The sequence below is a fragment of the Coprinopsis cinerea genome (assembly GCF_000182895.1).
Source record: "Coprinopsis cinerea okayama7#130 chromosome 5 map unlocalized cont3.5, whole genome shotgun sequence".
Taxonomy (NCBI): Eukaryota; Fungi; Basidiomycota; class Agaricomycetes; order Agaricales; family Psathyrellaceae; genus Coprinopsis; species Coprinopsis cinerea.
In genome coordinates, this window is record NW_003307540.1 from 142,578 (window position 1) to 167,687 (window position 25,110).

The window sequence follows — 25,110 nt, forward strand, 5'->3', positions numbered from 1 at the left end:
AAAGTACCTCGTCATTCAGTGTAGTCAGGTAGTCATAAATCTATGGAGCGATAATTAAGCACCACGTCGGATTTTGTAAGGGAGTTAAGGTGCTGACCAAAACCGTGTATGCTGCAATTGGCACCAAATTCGAAGCTGTCGCCGCCATCTTCAGTCTCCGGGTTCAAATTGCCAAGTGGTGACGCCAGTTTGGTTGACCGAGAGTCCAGAGTCGAGGAGACCCGGAAAATAAAGAGAGAAATGAATGTGAAGGAGATTCAAGATGGGCGAAGAAGGAAAATGTGTGCTGGCATCGAGCTAAACGAGAGGCGCTCTGAGTCAATGACGCTGTAGGTACTGACTAGGCAATGCCACCGCGATGTGCGGGGTAACGGTGAGAAGATGCGTGTATGTAGTTCGCCTCATTGGCCTGAGGCGTCCAGGTTTAGACACCGATTTGCCCCATGATGATTGCCGATATCGCTTCGTCTTGAACTCCAATAACGTCGCATCCGAGCGCCGACGACCGCCCAAGCCTGAGAAGAGGCCATGACAGGTTTTTATTTGGCCAATACCATCTCTTGGAAACACGACGAAGGCTGACGAAGGTCATTCAGAGAGACGACAACGAGCGGCTTACAACGTAAGAAGATGGAGTCAATGAATGATCATGAGAGTGCGGTTGGAGCACTCGATGGTGAAAGATTGATGGTGGCAGCGCGCCTCGTTCGGTAGGACGCCCACAGGTCATAGATCGCGTCTTGCAATTCTCTTGGGCAAACAACCTGTCGTCAAGGAATGAAAGGTCCTCGTGACCCTGACCGTTTCCTAAACGAGAAGATGAGCGCTGTTCTTCTGAAATCGATGTCGAAGTTTCCGCCGGCTGTAGACCCAACTGTGGATCATCTGGCATCACGTCCTCTCTTGTCCCCGAGGTTCACAACAAGGTAAGGTTGCATCCTTGACTTATGGGGATCGATAGAAGACAAGTTTTCTCCGCATACCCCAGGTCAAGACTTCCCCCACACTGTTCAGTGTTCACGAGGCCCTTCCAAGTCGGAACGGTACGTCAAGGCGGCTCAAAGTTAAGCGCCAGGAAGCGCTCGGCATGACTTCGGCACCAGAGCCAAGGCGGATTTCCCCACGCTGGGTTTGACATCATCCGTTTGGGTATAGGTGGAACATGGTTTATGCATGGAGCCACTCACCGACAAAAAGCTCTGGCTTAAGTTGGGACGATGGCTGAGCTTCTACTTTCTTCCTTCAACTCCCATCTGCACCAGAGCTTGTGTCCACCGCTGTCGTCTGCGCTGGCCAATTTCTCGCCTTTCACCGGAATTTCCTCAGCCTAGATAACAACGACGATGAAGCCTACTCTGAGACTTCGGAACGCCTCTTTGGCAGCGGCCCACAAGGCTCTGAAGCCCTCAGCAGCGCTCCTAGAGCGTGTTCGACGACCCGCGTTTTTGAACAAGCTCGCGAAACCGGAGGATCTCGCACCTTTGTTCAGGGTGAGTTGAGTTATCGACAACCAGTTGGGACAATACTGACCACCTCGCTATCAGAACGATGACTATGTGAGTGCTGCGCATTGTGTTTTCGTCTTCACAGTGGGTTGACGACGGCGTAGATTGGCTGGTCAGGTTTCACAGGCGTCGGATATCCCAAGATGACGCCCACGGTGAGTTCTTTTTGCCGTTTTGCGACCACCAGCTGCTCACTGATTCACAGGCCATCGCCGACCACATCGAAGCCAACAACCTCCAAGCCGACCCTCAAACCAAGAAGAGGTTCAACCTGTTCGTCGGTGCCAGCTGCGGTCCTGAAGTTGAGGACAGATGGGCCCGCCTCGACATGTGAGTTCCAACGCCCATCCTTCCCTCGCCGTTCTGACATCCATCTAGGATCGCCCGCCGTTATCCTCATCAAGTCGGGAAAGATATTGCGAAGGGAATCAACGCAGGTCGGATCGCTTTTGCTGATAAGCACCTTTCCAGTGAGTCATGACATCGCGCACGCCCCGACGCACGCTGAAAGGCGGTCTGCAGTGTTCCCTCAGGATCTCGTCTACGGTTACTACTCTCTTAACAAGAAGCACGGCGACCCAACCAAACCTCTCGACTGGGCCATCGTCGAAGCCACTGCTATCACTGAGGAAGGTCATATCGTCCCTGGCGCCTCGGTTGGCGCAACGCCTGAAATCCTTCAATGCGCTGAGAAGATCATCGTCGAGGTCAACACCCGCACGCCCAACCTTGAAGGCTTGCACGATATCAACCAGTCATTCGTTCCTCCCAATCGACTGCCATATGTCCGTTTTTCCTTCTTTATCATCTCCAAGCAACGATGAGCTCACACACGTACAGCTCATCACCGAACCCAAAGATCGAATTGGCGTAACAGCCATCCCTGTCGACCCAGATCGTATCATCGCTGTTGTCGAGTCCGACAGACCAGACAACACCGGCCCCAACGCCCCAGAGGTACGTCGTGTCTCTGTTGAATACCTGTCGCAGCTAACCCGGTCCACAGACGGACGAATCTCGGGCCATCGCGGCACACCTTATCGAATTCCTCTCAGACGAAGTCAAGGCGGGCCGCCTTCCCAAGTCACTGTTGCCCCTGCAATCCGGAATCGGCAACGTCGCCAACTCAATCATCGGCGGTCTCGCTGATGGTCCCTTCGACCAAGTGCAGGTCTGGACTGAAGTGTTGCAAGATACCTTCATCCGATTCTTCGACTCTGGCAAGCTCTCCTTCGCCACTGCTACCAGCATCCGATTCTCGCCCGAGGGCTTTGATCACTTCTATTCCAGTACGTGGCGATCTCGCTCATTACCAAATAGGCAGCTTACAGTTCACTTGTAGACTGGGCCAACTACAAGGATCGTCTGCTTCTTCGATCCCAGCAGGTCGCCAACTCTCCCGAGATCATCCGTCGCCTGGGTGTTATCGCCATGAACACTCCTCTCGAAGTCGACATTGTGGGTCGATTTCTACGTTCACCTCATTTCCTTGGCTAACTTCTCAACCCACTCCAGTACGCCCATGCCAACTCCACCAACGCTCTTGGCTCAAGAATGTTGAACGGCCTCGGTGGTTCCGCGGATTTCCTGCGAAACGCCAAACTCTCGATCATGCACACTCCCTCTGCTCGCCCTACCAAATCTGATCCTACCGGTATCAGCTGCATCGTTCCCTTCGCTTCGCATATTGACCAAACCGGTACGTAGTTCCCTTATTGTGACGTGTTCGCCTACTCATCTCCCCGCAGAGCACGACTTGGACGTGATTGTGACTGAGCAGGGTCTTGCTGATCTCCGTGGCTTGTCACCAAGAGAGAGGGCCCCCGTCATCATCGAGAAGTGCGCTCATCCTGATTACAAGGACATGCTCAAGGACGTGAGTAGATTCCCTTCGTCGTATGCTTCCCATGTAGCTGATTGGACCCTGCGTTGCAGTACTACGACCGAGCTTTGTTCGAGTGCTTGAAGCGAGGTGCCGGTCACGAGCCCCACATGCTCAGGGTGAGTGTTCTTCCTTCTTATTCCGCGGATCGGATGTCTGATTCGGTTTGCTCGTGGCCAGAATGCTTTCAAGTTCCACACCAACCTGATGGAGAAGGACTCCATGAAGGTCGATAAGTGGGATTAAAACAAGATGGGAGAATGATATTATCTTAGACGATTGTTGTATAATACATGTAATGCTAGAGGTGAAATCGTCGTACATTATTCACTCCACTATACGAGGTCGCGAAGGTCTGATCCTGGCAAAGTACTAAGTCAACTTCACAGTTTGAACCGGGAAGTGTAGCTTTTGTCGTCATGGTTGAGATGTGGATGCAGTTCCTTGGACCAGGGGAACGGTGAATACGAGGTGACTGTGAGCGCCGCGCCTGGTGTCCGGTACCCTGACTTTCACCAGGGTACAGGTGAGTTACCGCGTTCCCTATTGAATGTCACCCATTTCACCTGAGGCTATTAAGGGCGGGGTAAAGAACCACATTAGAATACCTTCCTATAGTTAAGCGATCTGACATGTTCTCATTCCTCGGGGAGGGAGTGAACTACAGGGTAGCAAGTTTATTGTGCAGAACCAGCTGTACATTGTCCATCCGAAAGAAGCGAGAGTGAGAACATGGTACATCGCATCCGAGCTAGGAATAATAAAACCCTCGGAATAGTATACCAACAAATGAAAGGAAGATGCACAGCACGAGTATCATACCCCACCTAAATATGAAGCTTGAAGACGTTACAACTTCAGGTCCAGGTTCAGTCCCAACGGGTTCGATGAAGGCCCTGCCCTCCTCTTTTTCATTCTCTGACCAGCGTCCACCACACCAGCCACATACACCACCTTTACATTCCCTTGAGCGCTGTAACACATCCGTAGCCAAACTCGTCATCAGCCTTTCCGCGTTCCTGAGCACGCTCATCACCTCGTGCCATTCAGCTGGACCACCAGCTTCCGCCTTTGCATCTGCCAGGGTGTCAAGATTTAAACCGCTGGATTCGAGGTTCCGGATGACGCGGTTGGCCGCTCGTGCAAGCCCTCCGTAAAAGCCGAAGACCTCTGGAAGACAGGCGGGGCAGCGGACGATCTTGGGCGTAACGTCGACCCGTCGTTTGATCATCGCGTGCACGAGTTTTATGATCTTGATTGCAGCTTGAGCCTTGGAAGCCTGCGAATCGAATGGGGATGGGACGACGATGAATGCGTCTCCCGTGGATTTGACCAGTCGAGTCTGGACTTGGTGTTGAATGAGGTAACAATGTGAGAGTGGGAAGCATTCGTACCTCGGTGAAGATTTGCTCTAATGCTAGCCCAGTGAGTCCGTCGGCCTTGAGATAGTTGAGACCCAGCTGTCATGAGGAAGGTAGGCGAATACTATGTGAGTTGGAGGAATGAGCACGGAGTTTGGAATACCTACGGTGAAAGTCGTCTCGTAGCGAGCATCGAACTCCCTATATCCAACTCCGCGCAAACCAAGCTTGTAGTTGTTGTAGGTACTTGGAGAGGCTAAATCAAGACATCAATAGACCGTAACATCTCATACGCAGGTACCCACGATCCGAATATACGGTGAACTTGGTTGGACTAGTCTTCGCGGAGATCCCGACAAGGTGGATGACGTATGGGAAGCTTGGATGGGTTTTCACTTTGTATATTGATTTTAGACATGATATAGAGGGATTCACATACTGCATTCGCCTCAAGCGTTTCACTTCCTTGACGAAATTCTGATCCAAGAATTTAAGCGCCCATACGCACTCCTCGAGCAATGGTCTAGCAGCGGACGAACTCACCTCTTCAGGAGTACGAGAAGAGTGGTATCGGACACAATGAGACCTTCCTTTCTCCCAGATTCATGCTTGAAAGACGCCTTCGTTAGCCGGAGATGCAATGTCGATCCCGCTGCTGCGGATGCTGTATCGATGAGCTCCAACGGTTCCAGCGATTCTTGGGTATATTCTGCCAGCTGTAAGGGCCATTTTGACGTCAGATGAAATGCAAAGTATAGAGGAGATTCGGCGTACCCCTTCGAGCTCGGCCCTGGTATCGCGCGACATGCCTGCAGGAGGGAACGAGGAAGCAGGCCCCTGAGTGCGAGCTGTGGAGTTCACAGCCCACTCAGACTCCGACGGCGCGGTGTGAACCGGCCCTTCGATAAGTCGAGTCGGAGGTGGTCCAGCCAATGAGTGCCAATCCGGGGGCTCCTCTGAGCAAGTTGGGGGGATTGGAAAGCTGTTGAAAGACGCAAAATTACACGCACCATAGTGCTCGTATACATCAGGCGGCTCGAAATGGGGACTCTCTGGCGCAAGTGAAACGTTTCCGCCCGCAGAAATAAAAGTCCCTCCTGTAATCTTGATTCTTCTAGCCCCGGTGAGGATGCCTTGGGAGTCTGGCGTTGTGACTGGGTCATAACCGTCGCCTTTGAAATGGATGATATTTCTCAGTAAAATCTATTAGAAATGCCTACGTGATCGTTTGGGCCGTGCCCTGAGACCATTCTTGGGCCTGACGACCACCGCACCTCCAACCATAATTCTCAGCCAGAGTGAGACAAAAAGGCAGCCTGATTCAGCTTTTCAGCTTGAAGAGGGGGGACGAGTCGGTAAGCTCAGGTGCGCAGTCAGTTGCGGGCTTAAATGTGGGAAACCAGTCACAAGTCAAGTCTCGTGTCAAGGTGGTCCGTGCTATCATAGTTTGAATGAAATTAACGCCCAAAACTTCTTCATATGAGGAACGTCTAAATTTAACGGGATCACGGTGACTTTGGGATAGCCCTTTGCCCTCGGCTTGTATAGAGCGTATAGAAACAGGGGCTACGACGCGCTAATCAATTCGTTCGCGTCGCGAATTCTCGCGCGTTTTCTTGGCGTCGGCGTGGTTCAGTGGATGGGCCTGAGGCCTGAATCCCCGCGGTGATTCCAGTACCGCGTAATGAAGGGAAACCAGAAGGCTTGCGTATATTTGTTTCTTTGAACAGTGGACAAAGTCATCCTCGACTATCACTCCTGTCATCGCCTGAACTCCCCAGTGTCATTCGGGGATCCCTTGTGAAGTTAAGCTCGGACATCCCCGTTGCGGCTGAGGTAGAGTGTAACCGTTGTACCTACTTTTGGGTGTGGATCAAGAGTCTGCTTGCGAGTATCGCAAGCATGGATCTCTGAAATCTGTTTTGGTTGCACAGCACTCTCGTGAATACCGTGCCGCGATTCCCAAGGAATAGGAGGGGGAGGCTCACAGCGCAAAGCTCACTGGGCTGACGTGGAGCGGGGCATTGGTGACCATGTTAATGATTGTGCACCCTGTGCTATGTTCAGTGGATGTAATGTAATTTATCTAACTCCGAAACACGTACCAAGCAATGCGATATAGTAGATCATTCCGTGCCGGTATAAGACGACGGCTATCCTACTTCCCTCTCGCCAGTGCTTCCTAACTCCGACAGTAATGGCAACTGCAGTCGCAACCACCTCGGCGATTAAGAGAATGTAGAAGGTTCGGGGAAGGTATAATGCATAACTGGGCGGGGAGTTTTCGAACCAGCACCGGGCTATGACTGATGGCCAGGGGGATGGAACACCTGATGGAATATGAGCACTATCTTAAGCACCATATGATACATGGTGACTCACACGCGACCGACTTTAGATACAGGCCGCTGAAGACAAGGACGATCGCTACGCATACCTGAGGGGATCATTGGCTGTGCAGGTGAAGTGTCAATGGGCAGAGACTGACCACAACAAAGCCCCATACGAGAGTAGTGTAGACCAACTTGGCTCCAAGGAGTGCGATTATTGTGGTAAAGAGTATGGCTGCGATGAATATATGGTCAAATGCTTCTCCACCGCTGAGGAGTTATTTAGTAACCTTCAGAGGCGACGATTCCAGCGATGAAGCTGACTGTTGTGCAGTCAGTGCGTCAAGGGAAGTCTTTAATCGTGCAATAGTACGCGTACGCTGAGTGATAATCAAGAAAGTAATGCAGGTCTAAAAATCTCCCGATAAATCAACAAGAAGGAACAAACAAGATAAAGATCGCCTACCTCAGGTTCAAGGGCCAAGTGATCGACATTGACTGTGTGTAGGAGGTTTCATCATATTCATCCAAGAAAGAGACGAGGATGGTAGTACCCAGTAGCAGTGGAAGATCCAGGAAAGGTGTGTAACGGTTTACCAGGAAGAGGCATTTCCCAAAGGAAAAGCGTGAAGCCAAATCATAGAAATCTGAGTCAGATATAAGTCTCGAGCATGGAGTAGGCCTGCGCGACGTAGCGTATTGCTGACCTCTTCACCGAGGGTTATGGCGTAGTCATAGAGCTTCCCGAATCCAAATAATTCGACTTTCTCAAAGAGTCCAGTGGCTAAAGGCTTGGTACTCACGAAGACAGACACGCTCATTACTTCGAAGTTGAAGATGAAAGTAAATTCAATGTATAAGTGTGGGAGGTTCGTCGAAGAGATCGCAATGGACTCACCCTTCGAATAAAGAAGAGATAAGCAATACCTTCGAATGCAACTACATCAGACATTGCAGGAATAAAGAAGGCGGCAAGGAGAAGGCCCCTCGCCTCTAGGAGCTTTCTTATGTACAAGGTTCTCAGTGCACAACTTCTTTCGCATGAAAAGAAGAAAGCAGCAGAATAAGCCTGACAGAACTTGAGTCGTTCTCCACTCATCATAGATCTGCCACATTGATTGATAATGGAATCGCTGGTGAGAGCCTTGGCATGGTGACAACAATCTACATCGACTCCTGAGGAAGATGATTAAGTTACGACGCCGAAGAGTGGTTATATTCGCCCAGAGTCCGACCTGTCTACCACAGAAATACCACCGTCATCATCATTGACACCAATCGGTCGCAGGGTACTTGTAGGGCCCGAACTTCCTGACCTTGTCTCCCGATTGCGAAAGTTTTCCTCGCCCGTTGATTGGGAGTCCATCGCTTTGGCTTTCGCATTCATCTCCATCTGTTCTCCCGCACTGCCGAACTCCATTTCGGAGACCGGTCCTGTTCTCAGATCTTCCTCCGTATAGTACCGTTGGAATTGTCGTCGGGTGTCGAGTAGCAATCGGTTTGCGAGGATGGCGTGCATAGATCGTTGAAAGCTATCGAGTGAGAATGAGGGCAGGTGAATGGGCTACAGGTTGAAGAGAGGGAGGGGATACTTACAGATTGAGAGGGCCAACCCCGATCGGTAAGTTTGTAATGATATTGAGAATAGTGCATGCTAAGAAGATGGTGAGAGACCCGAGAGCCTGGGTGAGATTGGAAAGCCGTCCTACTTACTGAGTAACGCGATATAATATATAGTTCCATCCCTGTACAGGATCGTCGTTATCTTAGTTCCATGCCTCCAGTATTTCTTAACGCCGACGGAGACTGCGATGATGGCAGCGACCGATTCCGCAGCAAGCAGGATATAATAAAGACGGCCCAAAAAGAGGGCCCGGCTTGGGGGCGAATAGCGGAAGTAGCAGCGTGTTAGAGGCCACGGTGCTGCGATACCTGTCACAAATGCAGTTAGTACCATCAATACTATCGGGCTTCGGTGAAGCGAGGATACTACCTTGCACGGCGCTTAGAAATAGGATACTGAACACCGTCGCTACCACAACGCAAAGCTGTATTGCCTGTGAGCCAATTTGGCTGTGGGCGCAGACAGAAATTGAACTCACAGCTACAAATATCCACAAAATAGTGGAATAGATCTTGCGTGCGCCCAGAAGAGCGCAGATGCAGCTGATGAGAATCGCTGAACAATTCGAGGACGGTCAAATCCACTTCAAACTCCGAGACTATACTAGGTACCTTCTGAGCAAGCAATCCCGAGCACGGTGCAGACTGGCAAGGCATTTCGAAGTCAATACCCAATCGCCTTCGGGTAAGGTTGACTCGGAACGTACGTTCAGCAATTGCCAGCATTGCCACACACGTCTGCGGCGTAGGGTCAGTAGGGGTTCGTATTCTGGCAGAGAAAACTCGAGATGCACGGATGGGCGTGGTACGAGGGAGTCGATATTCACTAAACCCCGGCGGATAGTTGAGCGTCAGATCAACGCAATTCTAGGATCGCATCGACTCACTTGACAGAAACAAGGTCAGGTCCACGAAAGGAGTGTATCGAACTACCAAGAAGAGGACCTTTCCGAGGGAAAGTCGGGCAGTCCAGATCATGGTCACCTGTAGTATGCATTCAAATTTGTACGACTATCGCCAAGGTCATTTCGCAAAATCTTCTCACCTCGTCATAAAAGGTTTGGACATAGTCGTATAGCTTTTCAGTCCCTCAGTGATGTTCGAGGACGATGTACGCGAAACGCACGAATACCGTGATCCCTGCGACTGATTCAGACTGTCAACGAGTGCTCAGCCACCATTTCATTAACACTGACTGTCAATGCACTAGACCTTCGAGTCAGCATTGTTACCATACCGGAGAATGGCGGAATTTACACTCACTGTCTTGACGTAGAAGAGGGAGGCGACTTTGATACCAAACTCGTACGTGGACGCTACATCGGTCATACCGACACGCTCTGGGGCATAGGTGGTGGTTAGAGGGGGGTTGGTACATGTACCTTCTTTCCCAAGCCCTACTCTTTATCGACATCCAGTCCTATGGGAAAATCTGGGAGATTGACTTCTTTTTGATAACGAAGGACGCTTCTGCCATCTATTTTGTATTTGCGGGACATGTGCATCCTGGCGCCCGGTGGCTCGTCTTGTCCCTTTGGGAAACGATGCACACGAAGACGTGGAGCCGGCTTCGAGTCGGGCAAGAGTCGGGCATGCATAGTCGCTGAGAACAACTTCGGTCACGGTGGTCGGCTTGAACGGCGCTTGCGCGAGTTTGGTTTTGTTTGTCTTTAGCTTCGGCTAGTCACTAATTCGGTATCGGTTCTGCGTCTGTGGGGTTCCCCGTCATCCCCTATCACGAAATAATAGAGACCTATTCCGAATTCTAACATACAAGCGAGTGTCTGCCAAATGTATACAAGGCGTAATCTACAAGCGATAAAGCTAAAACAATTAAGAAGGCAGTACTGATACATTACGCCGCGATGAGCTACTTGGACTCAGTCCCAACGTACACCTCTCTCGAAACAGAGATCAACATCTCTGGATTGGTTTTAGCTTGGCCGCGGCCATATTCCTCCAATTCAACTGCTCGCCCGGTGGGTGGAACTGCTGAGACGTTGAATCGAGAATTGGAGAAGGTCGAGGTAGGGTTCCTATTTGAAGTCGAGTTCGATCGTGGGCGACGCTTGCTGTTAAGACTCGTAAGAAGAACGTTGGCGTACAAACGACCGATGAGATAATGGCTGCAGGGATTGAAGTGAGGAGGATTCATCAAATCATGTCGTCTGAAACTTACAACGCAACGTGGATGTTATCACTGGGACGAGCCAAGAAGAGCGAGAGGTTTAAGGTGGCAACGACCGTAGTCGCGAGGCCATTCTCGAGAGTATTTCGGGTAATTGCACTTAGAAGATTTCTCGTTTCGGCCACCATACTACGTTCCTTGTAGCGCCAGAGCTAGAAGACGGGAGGAACATAATCAGCACGGCACATGAAAGATCTAGCATCGGACTTACCACTGTGACCATACCGAAAGTCATGAGAGCGTCCGTTAACCGATGGCAACCAAGCTGCAGACTAATGGTAAGGCTGATGCGGCTCAAGACTGTCCCATCGCTATTGAGCATGATGAACTATTTGGCATGTCAGAATAGAGGTCAACAGGGAGAAGCGCTGCACAATTATACCTGAATGCCAACGGCGATTGCCAGTGCCAACCCCGTTAATCCCAACTGTCGTGCGAATCGGAGAGCTATGATTCAATTTCAACACAATCTGAGACGAGCCATAAAGCTTACCAAGGGGATAAGGCCGGCCAAGATCCTCTCAGATCTCCTCGTCGATAAAATGTAGATTCGCCTGAGTTTCCCGTCCTGTTATTGCCTCGTTGTTGCCAGAGATTGAAGAAGCCGCATACCATCCGAAGAAGCTCTGCACCAAACAGGCCACTGTGACGATGGGCAGGTTAGCTATATGACTTCTGACGGGGGAGAAAAAAAAAAAAAAAAAGAAAAACCTACTCAGTCCATTCAGCATTTGAAGTACGGGTGCAGTATTAGGAGGAATGAGGGCGAGTGCTGGGTCTCCGAGTGCGAGCACGACAGATTGCCATGCCGAATGGAAGATGAAGCATATGTTGATGACCTCGAGAGCAGCGATGGATCCAACTACGGAAGCCTTCAGTTAGAGCCCGGAGGTAAATTCTCCTATATAATATCTCATACCCAAGTAGTGGTGCCATCTGTTTTGACCGGGAACAGCTTCGCAGGCGTAAGAGTCTGACGAAAGTAGACTCGTCAGAACGGTTGAGAAGTGATGGTCGGACGACACGTACAGAGCTGAACAAGGAATCCTCCGAACAAAAGGAACGAAGCCACAGCCCCAACCAGCTGGAATGGGTGTTGAGCCCGAACGTTCGAGATTTCAGGAAGGAGGGGACACGTACGATGGGACCAGAACTATCCGAATGCTCAGCAGTAGCGCAGAGTTTGGATAAAAAGGGAGACTCACATTAATACAGGGTCAGGAAGTGAAGGAGCGGACATCCTCTCTTATCAATCCAGTCACACCAGTCGTTCGATGGCCCTTAAACGACGAAGAGCGAGACTTGGCGGCGTCTAGAGGCTGCGCTCAGGATTCAGCGCAAATAAATACTGCAAAAAGGAACGAGAAAGACCGGCGGCAAGCAACCAAAACCTCCTTCGATGACCATGTTTATGTAGAAAGGGCTGTCAACAAACGTTTACGTTGACGTCGGTAATTCTCTACCCCATGGGAGAGATCTCTGAGAAGAAATCGCAAGTCCTTGCATAGGCGAAGCCACAAAAGGCGAAAATAACGATTAGAAGGAGTCTGAGATCAGCAACAGTCCGTGTTCATTTGATCCCGAGCGAGGCCAGGTCGTCGGTAAAGACGAAAAAAGATTCCGGAGGGTGCGGCCGCCGGACATTCAGCTCGCGCACAGTGGAAAGGTCTCGACACGTGGAGATGGTACCTTCCAGGTACCTTTCGGATGCCATTCGCGTACCGTCCGTTAGACGGGAAGGGCGTGGAAGGAAAAAGGTGGCGTTCTTGGCGATTGCCCTCCAGTTAAGCGCCCAACCGATATCCCCACTGACAGACTGTGGCCCCAGGTTGTATCGACTTACGATATAGTTACGTGGTCGATAGGCGCCCCCGAGAACTCTCGACAGGTCGCCCCCGAGATGTCGAGAGGTTGTACACCTGACTTTGGGCTACCTTCTGCCGACTCGGATCTGTGCATTATCTGTGGGATTGCAGCGATGATCAAGTGATCGCTTGGACCAACCTGCAAATGACCGGTGCGACGCCCGCGCGTATGTACTGGTCCAAATTTGTGCTGGTTGCGCTTGCTGCGAAACCTCGAGAGATATACCCCCGTGAGGAAGGAGATGGAAGCAAATTTGACGGCTAGACTCTGACGGAGGCGCCTACATGCTTCCGCACGAACTGGGGGCTTGCCTTTGCGTACACATGTGGTACGCATAGTGGTTGGGGACCTGAATTTGTCCCTAGAAGGGGTTGTTAATTGGTACATAGGAGAGGCAATTAAAGGCACTTGAATGATCACCTAATACAGCGCATCCATCAGAACGCCTCTGTCCACCCACTGGGATCAGGCATAGACAATCTTCAGGGACGCAGTCGCGCTATCACGCCAAGCTACCCAAAGCTATCGGTCGTTCCCCGAAAAACTCGGTGAGTCTGCCGCGACCAAGGTACAGTAGAGGATTCGTATAGAGGCGAGGTGAAAGTCAAGGCCCCCTAGCCCCTAGATAGCGCTGTGGAGCGCGCAAGTTGGGAGGTCGATGTCGGTCCATAAAATTTAACCTCAAGAATTCCAGCCTGAGAGCGCGAGAGGGCGTTGAATACTGCATGAGGGCCATTCATTGTTCCATTCGTCCGTAGACGTTGGATACTTGGATGATGGTAGCGCAAGTATTCGTGAACATCGGAAAGAGCAGGCCAACCGTCCAACGGGATGGTGACGGTCAGAGGACAAGCATCCGACAAGGCCTTGGCTTGGCAGCCATCAGGAACGGCAATTTGTGGCGATCAGAACCGCCATCTGCCGTTGCGGATCCATCATTGCGGATATTCAAAATTGAGGACGGCAACCAAGCGGCAGACCGCCATCTTGCCGTGACGAGCGCGCGCTTGAAGAGCTACGACCTCAATTGCCTAAGAAAGTCCCTATTGGTTTCCATGACTTCACCTAGAGGCATAATTTTGAGGTTGGAAACAGGCTGACCTCCAACTCGACACCAGCAAGGGTGAACGCACCTTTTAAATTCGGCGTCTTCAGTGCGAAGATATCGCTGAGCAGGCTGTCGATGCGCCTCCATATTACTAACGGGGTAGACTGGAGTCTAATCCTGATACATGCTAATCATCAGGTCACAATCGGTTGGATACTATCTGTACCTGTATCATCTCAGAAGAACACAGCTCGCCTGACGTTGGCAACGATTTGCGAGAAATACGTATGTATCATGATAATTCAAGGCAGTGCGCTCGTGGTTGATAACGAATTGCGTTTTCGCTGCCAGCGCCGCGATAGGGCGTGTCTACCGGTTTTTACGGGTGGACCAACGTCAGTAAGCTGGCATCCCTGGTCTATCTGCTAGTGTACAAGCGATTTGACTTGACTAAGTCATTAGTAAATCGTCCCCGTGGTGATCGAAATCATCCAAGATGAACGGAGCTCTGTGCGCACGCGCGTGTCACCGACTCTGAGAGACCTGACCGCATGAGGTTTCTATGCCAATACATACATTGGACGAGGGTTCGGAAGTTCGTTACCGAGAGCTTTCCCTTCGCTCCCGCTCACGAGGCGACGCGTGAGACCGAGCGCGAATGGATCGAATGAAGCTAGAGCACAGTCGGTGGTCTCTAGGTTCTCCACCCTTTATGTGTTCACCTGGGAAGCGCCCGACATTCCCGCGCTGAGCGGTGTCGCATAGGGGCTGCGTACGTACGTTTCCCAGTGGTCCGACCAGTGCACAAAGATTTTCTGTATTCATCATTTGATGACTTGACTGATCCGTTATGTATGTCAACAATCGCCAGAAGCTCCTCATATTTTGCGCGTTCATTGTGGGTCTACTATGGGCGCTGTCCCCTCCTCTTTGCACTATGATCGGCGCAAAGAACTCTAGTCAACACACTATGAAGAGGCTTTCTGTTGTACGAACCCTCCAACCCAATTTACACGACGCCACCCTTCAACACATTGACACTAACCGAACTTGTTTCAACCCCTGAACCCTGCAGCTGGCAACTGGCAGATCAGTTCCGGGCGCTCGCCAAGTGTGATCCCCAGCCTCACCTCACAGCGTCACAGCATCACTCCCTGCGCACCATCTTGGCGGGTTTCGGCGCCGGGTGTAGTTAGCCTCAGTTCGACCTCATGGCAAACGCACCAAAACACCACCCGTGCTGTGGTTTAAAAGAGGGTGGTGGGAGCGGTGATTGGGGTTTCTCCAGCTGGTCTCACCCCACCCCCATCCTCCCTCGAGTCGTCTCAAAGCGTTGATCGCTTTTCTCGTTCTACTCTCCTCTCTGCATATTCTACTTACTCTAGTGCTTCTAATCTACCCACACACACTCTCTCTGCACTCGACTTGCGCCCATCCATTCTTTTCCAGTTTTAGTATTAACTTTCAGCTATAATGGTTCAAATCTCCAAGTCTTTCGCTGTCGCCGCCCTCGTCGCTGCCCCCGCGCTGGCTGCCCCTATGATGCAATCCTCGGAGGAGTACATGGAGGCTCGGGATTTCAATGATGTCGAGCTCGTCGAGCGTAAATTTAGCGGCTTGGCTAGTGCATTGAACACATTCGGCATGCTCTCGACTGGTGTTTCGCTCGCTACTGGGTAGGTGTTCAATCTCCTCTTCTTCACTGCATAGGATCCTGACCTAGTTAATCACTTAGTCTGGGATCCCTTTTCAAGAAGAAAGAGAAACGTGCTTTCGAGGAGGACTTATTGGAAGCAAGGGAGCTTATTGATGAAGTCGATGCGCGCAACCTTGCCGGTCTTCTGAAGAGCGCTGGAGCACTCAAGTATGCCTATCCCGCTCTTGGCGGTCTAATCGGTGTTGGTCTCGGGTTCGTCCATCCCCTTCACCCCTTCCCCCTTCACAACCACTAACAACTTTCTCTTTAATCATTCAGCGCCGGCTCCGCATGGCGAGCCAACAACAAACGAGACTTCATCGATGACAGCCTCATGGACGCACGAGACTTCCTGGACGACTCGTTCGACGCCCGGGAGTTCATCGAAGATTCATTGGATGCTAGGGACTTTGAAGATGTTCTTGATGCTCGTGCTGTGTTGGAGGACTTGGAGCTTTTGGAGCGAGGTTGGGATGAGCCGATGGATGTGTATGAGCGGGAGTTCTACGACGATCTCGATTAAATAATTAATTAATTACTATCGTATGGAGGTACACTAATGCATTTTTTTTTGCTTGTGCAATTTGTGTCAGAGGTGGGGGAGAGGCAAGAGTATGGGCGTGTCGGGATAGATGACCTGGAAGCAAGTGTTGGAAGTCACGCTGTCCACAAACTTTGACTGTTGGTATGGAAGGGGCTTCGACGAGGTGTACGGAGGGCTGTCTATTCGACATGAGCAGCGTATTGAGTGAGATGCATACCGAGACCAAGCCTACGTAGGTATTGTTCTCTGCATCGGACGGTAAGCCATGGTAGTTCAATTGCGACCTCAATCGCAGTAGCGCCAAGAACAATTAAGCGCTCGCGAGTCACGGGCGGACCGTCATCCGGGCTCCAAAGCTGGGCGTGCGAAAGCCACGTTGCGACACGAATAAGGCAGGTCATATAGGTCCGTTGGTTCAAGTTGTTCCGCTACCGTCTTCTTTGTCTTCACGTCGCTGGTCCACAATGCGTGTGCTAGCATTGGGCTCGTTATTGCTGCTGGTCCTCCAACAGCAGGTCGCTGCAGACCCAGCAGCGGGTGTTACCCCGCCAGGTTTGGTTCCGCTAATAAACAGGGCCAATGTTTTGCTTTCTTCGGGCAACTTTGGTGAAGCAGCCAAGATCTACACCGAGGCTATTGGTGCGTAGTAAAGTTTTGTATATGTGGGCGAAAGCTAATGAGGTCTATAGAACAATCGCCGTCGGACTACTTGCTGTATTACAAGCGAGCCACCGCGTACATGTCTCTGCAGAGACATACTGCGGCTCTGGACGATTTTGACAAGGTCTTGTCGCTCACCGGAAACACGTTCGATACTGCGCACTACATGAAGGCTCGCGTCCACCTCAAGGAGGGCGACTTTGTTCAGGCGCGACAGTCTCTGGCTGCCTACGTCCGAGCGAAGAAGGGTGTGAAGGACAAGGATGTAGAAGAGTTGGAGACCGATATCAATGAAGGAGAGCGGCTGAAGAACAAGACTGAGAAGGAGAGACGGTCGCAGCTGTGGACTGCTTGCGTGGACACTGCAGGTCAGACGCTGCGGCTCGCCAGCCACGCCGCCGACGTCCGCGTGTGGCGAGCGGAATGCGCACTTGCCTCTGGAGACGTTGAGAGCTCCGTAGCCGATCTCTCGTAAGTATACATTTCCTATCGACCTGGAATTCTCCTCACCAGTCGCCAACCATATAGACGACTCTCGCTCCTCCTTCAACCCTCCACAGCACTGCTAACCAATATCGCCCGCCTCGCCTACTTCCTCACACCACCATCCGGTACCGCCATGTCCACCCTCAAGCAATGCCTACACTACGACCCCGACTCCAAACCCTGCCTGAAACTCCACCGCCTCGTCAAGGGTTTCGACAGGAGTTTCGTGCAACTCGAGAACCTGCTCGCCAAATCGGACTGGAAAGGTATCGTGCGGTTGCTCGTAACGCCCGGCGGAGGGAAGAACGCCAACCTCTACCAACGCTGGGAAGACGCCCTCCAAGCCAACGTTGGCAACTCTGAAGAATTGTTCCCCCTCGTTCCTCCAACGCTCCTCCCTTCCTCAACCTCCCACAAGAAACGCAAGCCATTCAGCCCTATCACCCTACCTAACCCCGAGAAATCGTCGCCGCAACGTCAGCATATCGTCCGGTCACTATGTAAAGCCTACACCAATCTCGCCGAGATCGCCAAATCTTCGGAAGAGTACAAGAAGCAGCGGTCGAGGTGGTGCGAGGAGCTGTTGACGCTGGATGGATGCGCTGAGGATGTGGATGGTCTCGTTGGGAAGGCGGAAGGGCTGTTGGCTGAGCAGGAGTTCGAGGAGGCGGTCCGGATATTCGACAAGGCGTTCGAAGCCAGTGGTCGTTCAGATCGCAATGTAAGCACCTCACCCCACCCCCGCTCTCTCCCCACCGCTGAATGCAAATATTGACACCTGCCCTCTTATAGATCCAAAACAAACTCCACAAAGCCCACCGACTCCTCAAACAAAGCAAACAGAAGGACTACTACAAGATCATCGGCGTCTCGCGCGACGCAGACGAGCGGACGATCAAGAAGGCGTACCGCAAAGCAGCCAAGGCCGCGCACCCCGACAAGGGTGGTTCAGAAGCCAAGATGGCCGCGCTCAACGAGGCGTACGAGGTGCTCTCCAACCCCGAGCTCCGCGCGCGCTTCGATGCCGGCGAGGATCCCATGGACCCGGCCAACCAGGGACCCGGGGGCGGCCACCCATTCGGCGGGGCTGGGCACCCGTTCGCGCAGTTCTTCCAGGGCGGAGGAGGGGGCCAGTTCTTCCAGCAGGGCGGCCCGTTCGGTCCTGGTGGTGCTGGCGGCGGTGGTGGCTACCAGTGGCATTTCAGTCATGGTCGGTAGTGGTCCAGTTTATGGGGTTTTTGTGGGGAGAGGAGGAAGATGGGGGCAGTCGGTTATCAACGCCTCGTCGCCGCCTTCTTTGGGGCCCCTCTTGTACATTATTGGTTGTCCTTCACGTTATACATCGTATCTGTTGTTCGTCGTTCATTTGCTGCATGCATCATACATACATACCACATTTGTAACTATTACTCTTTGACGACCATAATACGCCTTTTTACGATGCAGTTACAGCTGTTTGCAAAAATAATGACAGTCGCCGCGTCGATCAAATAAAAGAGAGCGCAAACCCCATCCTAGGGTCAATGCCAATTCTACTACTGTGAAGGGGAGTCCTGCTTGGAAAAAGGTGGTATTCGAAAGTAAAACATGTTATATGCATATTCTAGCACGTACTTTGGTCCCAAGGCCATACACTAGGGACTGGTGTAGAATGGTCCTGAGTTGCTCGGGAGGGCTGACCCTAAACTAGGGCTTGAGAGACTCACAGGTATAAGACAGGTATAAGGCATTTCTCTTCACGGTTTCTTCATCCTTTCAGGAAGTGAGCATCTGAATAGGTCCTTAAGAGCTACTACCTATGTCAGAATTCTAAATAACCGCGAGAACCAGCAGGAAGAGAGAGAAAACAGAGCTGCCCCTAAAGTTGGGTTTGAATCTTATATATTTGATCGGAAGGCGCTACTCGTTGTCGACGGGGGACAAGCGTTTGGCAGTCACCAACTCGTTAGATACTTACCAGTAGTTTATGGGAGCTTAAATCGCCTGCGGCCGCCTCGAGGCGGCTTGGCTGTGATAGCGATCTGACTCCAATCATCATCGTGTCGACGGGGGACAAGCGTTTGGCAGTCACCAACTCGTTAGATACTTACCAGTAGTTTATGGGAGCTTAAATCGCCTGCGGCCGCCTCGAGGCGGCTTGGCTGTGATAGCGATCTGACTCCAATCATCATCGTGACCGCTTTCGTCCTGCAACGGCCAACAGGGGTCCCGACACCCTTCACATAGCCCTTTCCTCCCTCATCGGCCTGGTCAGTGGTCTACAAACAGAACTCTATGGACACCTCCACCAAAAGTGCACACTATGCATCGGTTTCGTCGGCGTCGTTGTCACCTCGGCGCGCCTACATGCAGGCACGAGCGGGTCGACGGGCGCTCGTCCCTTTACAGCACTATTGATATTGCTGTACATAGCGGGTTCCTCTCGGCTCCTTTTGTGAGTGTACGAGATGGTACAAAATGTGAGAGACCCTGATACCCCGAAACGAGGATTTGATTCTTGCCCGGCGCCCCCCACTTCCCGGATTTCGTTCCTCACCAGGCCTCCGATTCCTGCTGTCCCAGACTTAACGAATACCAAGACCTCTTCGAACGCTCAATTGATATAGGTAGTAGAGATGGCGCAGGTCTACGTACGTTCTCAATTCATCTTGTTAGCGACTATTCTGATATTGATTCCTTCCTTCCTTCGTTTCGCAGAACGAGAAACCGCAAGCACCTATGGGCTATGCCCAACCACCTCCTCAGGCTGGAGGGGTCTACACCCAACAACCACCTGGAGGCTATGCCCAGCCACCACCTACAGGCATCTATGCCCAACCACCTCCTGGAGGCGTCTACACCCAACCCCCACCCACAGCTCCTATGAACATGGGAGGCGGGAACCGCAACGTTCGGGGTCTTCCTTACGACGCCAATGGTCAACGAGAATGGAGCCACGGACTTCTTGGGTGTTTTGGAGATATCAAGACTTGTGAGTTTTCCTCTCTATGGCTTTGCATGAAGTAACCTTTCTAACGAACGAATGAACGAAAACGAACGAATACAAAAATCAATGAATGAATGATTGAATGAATGAACTGTGCCTAAATACTTATAGGCTGTCTGGCATCGTGGTGCCCCTGCCTCGCGCACGCCAGGAACAGGCGCCGGCTGCACCACCTCGAGACGACTGGCCAGCCTGATCCTGACCGTGACGGTCTCTGCGGCCCTGATGGATGGCTTTACACCTGCTTGGAAGTTGCGTGTGATATGGGGTGGATCCTTCAGGTGTGTAGTTTTTCTTTCTCTCTTTCTCCCCATCTACAATCTTCTCCCTCTCCTCCATATACAACCCACCTCCCACCCTTCGAGTATCCGTGGGCGGCCTTATGTATAATTGATAATTCTGATTTACTTACATCTCGACTTACATCGTTTACCTTTCTAGATCGGTACCCGAGCCGCCATCCGCCAGCGCTACAACATCAGGGGAAGCGACGGGGGAGACTGTATGGCGGCGTTCTGCTGCCAGGCTTGTGACCTCGTGCAGGGGAGTAGGGAGCTGGAGTTGGAGGAGGATAGCTTTGGTCCGCAGTATGCGCCGGCCCCCCCTGGTGCTCATGGTGCTCATGGTGCTCCTCAAGGACCGCAAGGGCAGGTCGTTCAGAAGGTGTAGGTAGACCCATCCCGGGCCATGGTTACTGTTTGTTGTTTGCATGTCATGACTATGTATTGTGTTATTGGCAGATTTACTCTTTTGTGTATGAGCGTGAACTGAATGCACCGTCCTATGCGGAACCATCATCTTTACGGAGAGGCTTCAATAGCATGAGTTTCCGACCTTCATTTCTACAACGAGATAAAACCAGTTCCCTCGATTCCGAAAAACTACTGTCTGGGCCAGCGCTTCGCCGATTCTTTGCAGAATTCCAAACACGCCACTCACAAGACCTGGGGAATGCTTCTGAGATATTTTGGGACATTCGAAAATCACCCTTCCTTATAGGTAATTCTTACCGCCGACGACGTCTAGATTTCTTATCCTCATGATGTGCCGACCTAGCTCGAGTCTCGATACTCTTCACCTTTCCCTCTTTCGTATTTCGAAACTCGTCCCAGCGAAAACTCGGGCGTCTCGCTCACGGGCTCTGAATCAACAACTTGGAACCCTCGCAAATCATCATTCACTCCACCTTACAGGCTGCACTTCACACCTTTTCTGATATCTACTCAACCCGTGGTAGCTCTTGAGCGCTGTGGGTAATAATACCCGTCCCGTCGCGTCCGAGGTGAGGATGGCCCCGCGATGCCAATCCATGTTACTAAGAATAGGCAGACAATCTTGCAGGATCCTCAGAAATATTGCGGTTGTAGAATCGTCGAGGTCGATCCGACTCTGGCGCTCATGATCATCAGTGACGGCGCTGATCTTTATTTCGTGAAGTGCGTGCTTCGAAGGTTCTGAGTCACACCGGACATCTTCAGCCCCCCATCTAATTATAAGGAGGATGAACCGAGAGACTCGTCGGAGGTTTCATCCAATGGGGCGGTTTTGGGTGAGAGTGACTTCATGATGTCTTACGCAAAACGACCACAGCTGGGACAAACCTTCAGCGTTTGCTTCTGAATTATGATTCGCAGGTAGATCCAAAGGGGCCTCAGCTGTTGGAAGCTTTGGGAGATATTGTGATTGAATCGGGCGCATTGCAACATTTCCACCTGACCTCGAGATCTCTTCGTGGATCGCCTTGGTTAATGAAGGGCCAGATATCATGTCCTGAGGATGTCAGGAACCAGGTGTCGTAAAAGATGTGCGAGATGATTATCGGCGGTGTACGCGGTACTCGCAAAGCCCGTGCTTCAATCTGCTCTCCCATGCCTGGAAGCAATATGCACATTTGCCGCCCATCAGCCAAGCGCCCAGTGGCGGTGTCGAGTAGCCTGTCCCAGAAGCCGATGCCAAACATTGCCGCGATCAGGCCCCAAACACATTTGATTCTTTTTCTGTCCATGACGTTCCATTTGAGAGACGCCAAACCGAATGTAAGTCATTTCTTTATCTCGTTCCACCATGACAGCCAGACCTCACATCAAAGCTCTTCTTATAGACATCTCTGGGAATCTCCATGTTGGGTCAAATCCGACCTCCAATGCCGTAGACGCCTTGAAGCGTCTACGGGGGTCGAGAATCCCGTTCCGCCTGTGCAGTAACTCGAGCAAGGAATCGACTGCATCTCTGATCGGTCGCTTGCGGAAACTAGGTTTCGATTTCCAAGATGTCAACGAAAGTGGTGGTGGTGATAAGAAAGAAGTTTGGACAAGCATTGGAAGCGTCGCCCGTTCTCTGCGAGAGAAGGGCTTGAAACGGTATGGCATCTTCAATTGCATCCGTTCGAAACCTCATGTAACTGATAACCTTTCTCTTGACATTCAACGTTTATTTATGTTTGAATTGAATCTATCCTAGACCGTACTTGCTCCTGTCCAAGTCGGCAAGCGAAGAGGTTCTGGCCGAACTTTCTGGCGAACCAGGGACATCCACTACCAATGGTACGGCTGAGGGCTTCGATTCAGTGGTTGTGGGCCTTGCGCCGGGTGTTTTCGATTATGATCACCTCAACAAGGCATTCCGGATTCTCATGGGCGAGGAAGGCGACGGTTCTCCGAAAGGACCTCACCGTCCGCCTCTCATCGCAACGCACAAAGCGAAATACGTAGAGAAGGACAACCCTCCTGGTCTTTCTCTGGGCCCAGGACCGTTTGTCACTGCGCTTGAACACGCCTCGGGAAGCAAGGCACACGTGGTGGGCAAACCTACCAGAGCGTTCTTCGAATTGGTCATCCGGGATTTCGGTCCCAGCGAGTTGAGTCCGGGCGAGGATTCCGAGGGAAAGATAGCTGTTATCGGCGACGATGTTGAAGCAGATCTTGGTGAAGGAGCTCTGGAATTGGGTTTGTGGCGAGTACTTGGTGCGTCAATCTTGATTACCATCTCTTATCACCTCTTCACTAAGCAAACGTTATCACCTGTCTGGACTTCAGTCAAAACTGGAAAGTACAGGCCTGGAGACGAAAAGAGGCCAGGAACAATACCGCCTGACGAGGTGTTCAACTCGTTTGCTGATTTTATTGACGACCTGCTCCGCACGCAACTGAAACAGCCCTCCAATTCTGGAACAAGACACGATGATAAGCCTCCTCTTAGTATGTAAACATTCCTCTGTGTCTCTATGCGTATACTTCTAGTAACATTCTCCCTTTCGCTCTTTCGGATTAGGAACTCGTTTGTAGTGACTCGTTTATCACAAACGGACCTTTTTCATTCTGCCCTTGTTTTCTGTCATGTGAGTGCGATCGACAAGACGATCGTCGCGGATTCGACGACCGCATTGGGAATGAACATCGAGGCAGTTCACAAATGTGCCGAACACCCCCAAACCCTGAGCAGCGAGATCTTCAGAGATCGCATTCATGCTTGTTACCTTCTTTGGCTGGGTCAACGTGCTCAGACGCCTTGCAGTTTTCGATGCTTTCACACTCAAACTCTAACGGACGTCCGTAGGAGGGCGGTCCTAGTTTGCATGATTCCTTTTATTGTCACATTTCTTTTTTCACGGTAGTGCCTCTCCCTTGCGGGCTTGACTGATCTCTCCTACACAGGCTGCCTAAACGCCGGGAATCCATGCCCTTCCCGAATCGTCCTGCTTGTGAAGATTTCCGAAGTTAACCCTGTATCCTTGACCGCTTACAGGGGGCGGGATTCTCGCCTGCAAGCCTAAGAAAACCTCTCTTCTTCGTTAATTATTTCAGTGCGAGGTTTTATTTCCGTACTTGATTTATCCGAAGAATATGTCGGGTGCAACCTATCCGTGCGTTGAACGCGGATGATTTCTCCGCTGCAGTTTCTTCTCGCCAATGCTTCCGAGTGGCTCCGTTTTGCATTGAGGTCGTATTTTCAACGATTCTCCGTTCCTGTTTCGCTCACTTACCTGCCTTTTTCAGTTTCCACCCCAAAACCCCGTTTACACCCTTGGTTGCAAAAGGCGTATTTCCTTTCTGGAGAGGCTTCCACTGTGACGTACCCGGGAAGGAATGGGACGTGGTTTCTTCTCCCGCAGGGTGCTGGAATACCCGACTGTGACCACGGGTGTTCGGAAGGGTTTGGAACCAGTCTGGAACCATTTGCTATCGAATGCACTTCCCTGGCCGCCTACACGCTCTCATACCCGTGACTGGATTGCTCTCGAGGTCGGCTTTCAAAGATATGAGCGAGAGTATTTGGGCGGCGTGATTGTTCATGACTTCCGTGGCCAAAGGAACCAGAAACATGGGTCAAGGGGTTGCGGCGGCCTGCAACGCGCAGTCAACGGCGTCTTGACTCCGTCGAGGACTAGGTTCCTCGAGTCTGGTTCGCAGGCCAGGACGCCAATCAACTGCAACTCGAGTAAGCCCCACCTTTCTGCTAATCCCGCCTCTAACGTGTCTTTAGCTCTTTCATTCATTCATTGTTAGGGACCTCTGGGCAACCTTTGTTTATGGTAGGCTGCGGCTGGTCGCTGCGACGCTACATTTGAATCTGCGATGTGACGTGAGGTGAGGGGCCCACAGGTGTCCCAATCCGGGTGGTGTGACAAGCTGTGGGCGATTTCGGTCGTTCGTTCAATTGGGAACTATAACCGTGTGCCTCTTGGGCCATTGTGTGTATAACGCTTTACGCGCAAGCATGGGTTTCATTCAGAATGATTACCAGCAGGCCGATTTGGGGCTTGGTTTTCGCCGGAGCATACCTTTTCATGATGGCTCCCTTTGGCTAACTATTAGTTCGCTCTCACATAGGCACCCCTTCATTGTTGTATGCAATGGCGCCGGAAGGTAAGTACAGTAACAGTGCGCGGCGCCCCCTCGTCTACCTTCGACCACACAAACCTCGCGTCTCACCTCA

At 51.5% G+C, this 25,110-nt stretch overlaps 10 protein-coding genes across 10 annotated transcripts; 5 read left to right on the plus strand and 5 right to left on the minus strand.

The window, feature by feature from the left end:
• Positions 1 to 1,251: 1,251 nt before the first annotated feature.
• On the plus strand, positions 1,252 to 3,714 carry CC1G_08888 (acyl-CoA carboxylate CoA-transferase). The gene is made up of 13 exons (XM_001839457.2): positions 1,252 to 1,490; positions 1,545 to 1,556; positions 1,610 to 1,660; positions 1,711 to 1,835; positions 1,884 to 1,975; positions 2,028 to 2,290; positions 2,346 to 2,462; positions 2,512 to 2,794; positions 2,848 to 2,963; positions 3,021 to 3,204; positions 3,254 to 3,381; positions 3,441 to 3,506; positions 3,568 to 3,714. Exons 1-13 carry the CDS (start codon positions 1,344 to 1,346, stop codon positions 3,631 to 3,633), a joined length of 1,650 nt encoding a protein of 549 aa, XP_001839509.1. The 5' UTR covers positions 1,252 to 1,343; the 3' UTR covers positions 3,634 to 3,714.
• A 424-nt stretch (positions 3,715 to 4,138) lies between these two features.
• CC1G_08887 (hypothetical protein) lies at positions 4,139 to 6,032 on the minus strand (the record flags this gene model as incomplete). The annotated part of the gene is made up of 8 exons (XM_001839456.2): positions 4,139 to 4,729; positions 4,782 to 4,847; positions 4,916 to 5,004; positions 5,054 to 5,127; positions 5,292 to 5,464; positions 5,523 to 5,704; positions 5,759 to 5,920; positions 5,969 to 6,032. The coding sequence occupies 8 exons, from the start codon at positions 6,030 to 6,032 to the stop codon at positions 4,139 to 4,141; spliced, it is 1,401 nt and encodes a 466-aa protein (XP_001839508.2).
• Positions 6,033 to 6,554: 522 nt separating this feature from the next.
• CC1G_14534 (hypothetical protein) lies at positions 6,555 to 8,030 on the minus strand (the record flags this gene model as incomplete). Its single annotated transcript, XM_002911056.1, has 8 exons — positions 6,555 to 6,665; positions 6,751 to 6,800; positions 6,854 to 7,078; positions 7,131 to 7,185; positions 7,237 to 7,313; positions 7,369 to 7,401; positions 7,458 to 7,488; positions 7,977 to 8,030. 8 exons carry the CDS (start codon positions 8,028 to 8,030, stop codon positions 6,555 to 6,557), a joined length of 636 nt encoding a protein of 211 aa, XP_002911102.1.
• Positions 8,031 to 8,291: 261 nt separating this feature from the next.
• CC1G_08886 (hypothetical protein) lies at positions 8,292 to 10,047 on the minus strand (the record flags this gene model as incomplete). Its single annotated transcript, XM_001839455.2, has 13 exons — positions 9,965 to 10,047; positions 9,898 to 9,907; positions 9,828 to 9,847; positions 9,747 to 9,779; positions 9,589 to 9,685; positions 9,496 to 9,527; positions 9,409 to 9,439; positions 9,314 to 9,346; positions 9,181 to 9,257; positions 9,072 to 9,126; positions 8,792 to 9,010; positions 8,675 to 8,732; positions 8,292 to 8,610 (listed from the first exon to the last, which is right to left on the minus strand). The coding sequence occupies exons 1-13, from the start codon at positions 10,028 to 10,030 to the stop codon at positions 8,292 to 8,294; spliced, it is 1,050 nt and encodes a 349-aa protein (XP_001839507.2). The 5' UTR covers positions 10,031 to 10,047.
• Positions 10,048 to 10,571: 524 nt separating this feature from the next.
• Positions 10,572 to 12,129, minus strand: CC1G_14535 (hypothetical protein; the record flags this gene model as incomplete). The annotated part of the gene is made up of 11 exons (XM_002911057.1): positions 10,572 to 10,827; positions 10,881 to 11,041; positions 11,101 to 11,217; positions 11,272 to 11,316; positions 11,383 to 11,443; positions 11,502 to 11,532; positions 11,605 to 11,751; positions 11,809 to 11,862; positions 11,919 to 11,973; positions 12,030 to 12,042; positions 12,095 to 12,129. 11 exons carry the CDS (start codon positions 12,127 to 12,129, stop codon positions 10,572 to 10,574), a joined length of 975 nt encoding a protein of 324 aa, XP_002911103.1.
• Positions 12,130 to 12,459: 330 nt separating this feature from the next.
• On the minus strand, positions 12,460 to 13,091 carry CC1G_08883 (hypothetical protein; the record flags this gene model as incomplete). Its single annotated transcript, XM_001839452.1, has 4 exons — positions 12,460 to 12,705; positions 12,744 to 12,840; positions 12,894 to 12,957; positions 13,040 to 13,091. 4 exons carry the CDS (start codon positions 13,089 to 13,091, stop codon positions 12,460 to 12,462), a joined length of 459 nt encoding a protein of 152 aa, XP_001839504.1.
• A 2,185-nt stretch (positions 13,092 to 15,276) lies between these two features.
• CC1G_08882 (hypothetical protein) lies at positions 15,277 to 16,080 on the plus strand (the record flags this gene model as incomplete). The annotated part of the gene is made up of 3 exons (XM_001839451.2): positions 15,277 to 15,479; positions 15,539 to 15,712; positions 15,779 to 16,080. 3 exons carry the CDS (start codon positions 15,277 to 15,279, stop codon positions 16,020 to 16,022), a joined length of 621 nt encoding a protein of 206 aa, XP_001839503.1. The 3' UTR covers positions 16,023 to 16,080.
• A 427-nt stretch (positions 16,081 to 16,507) lies between these two features.
• On the plus strand, positions 16,508 to 18,407 carry CC1G_08881 (co-chaperone; the record flags this gene model as incomplete). Its single annotated transcript, XM_001839450.1, has 4 exons — positions 16,508 to 16,682; positions 16,733 to 17,174; positions 17,232 to 17,910; positions 17,982 to 18,407. 4 exons carry the CDS (start codon positions 16,508 to 16,510, stop codon positions 18,405 to 18,407), a joined length of 1,722 nt encoding a protein of 573 aa, XP_001839502.1.
• Positions 18,408 to 19,804: 1,397 nt separating this feature from the next.
• CC1G_08880 (hypothetical protein) lies at positions 19,805 to 20,844 on the plus strand (the record flags this gene model as incomplete). The annotated part of the gene is made up of 4 exons (XM_001839449.2): positions 19,805 to 19,819; positions 19,887 to 20,160; positions 20,287 to 20,456; positions 20,617 to 20,844. 4 exons carry the CDS (start codon positions 19,805 to 19,807, stop codon positions 20,842 to 20,844), a joined length of 687 nt encoding a protein of 228 aa, XP_001839501.2.
• A 1,395-nt stretch (positions 20,845 to 22,239) lies between these two features.
• On the plus strand, positions 22,240 to 23,380 carry CC1G_08879 (haloacid dehalogenase-like hydrolase domain-containing protein 2; the record flags this gene model as incomplete). The annotated part of the gene is made up of 3 exons (XM_001839448.1): positions 22,240 to 22,535; positions 22,636 to 23,138; positions 23,211 to 23,380. The coding sequence occupies 3 exons, from the start codon at positions 22,240 to 22,242 to the stop codon at positions 23,378 to 23,380; spliced, it is 969 nt and encodes a 322-aa protein (XP_001839500.1).
• Between the last annotated feature and the right edge of the window lie 1,730 nt (positions 23,381 to 25,110).

Coding starts and splice junctions, on each gene's coding strand:
- CC1G_08888 (XM_001839457.2), top strand. CDS start 1,344: ATGAAGCCTACTCTGAGACTTCGGAACGCCTCTTTGGCAGCGGCCCAC. Junction 2,291..2,345: donor CTCCCAATCGACTGCCATAT/GTCCGTTTTTCC, acceptor ACACACGTACAG/CTCATCACCGAACCCAAAGA. Junction 3,205..3,253: donor TTCGCATATTGACCAAACCG/GTACGTAGTTCC, acceptor ATCTCCCCGCAG/AGCACGACTTGGACGTGATT.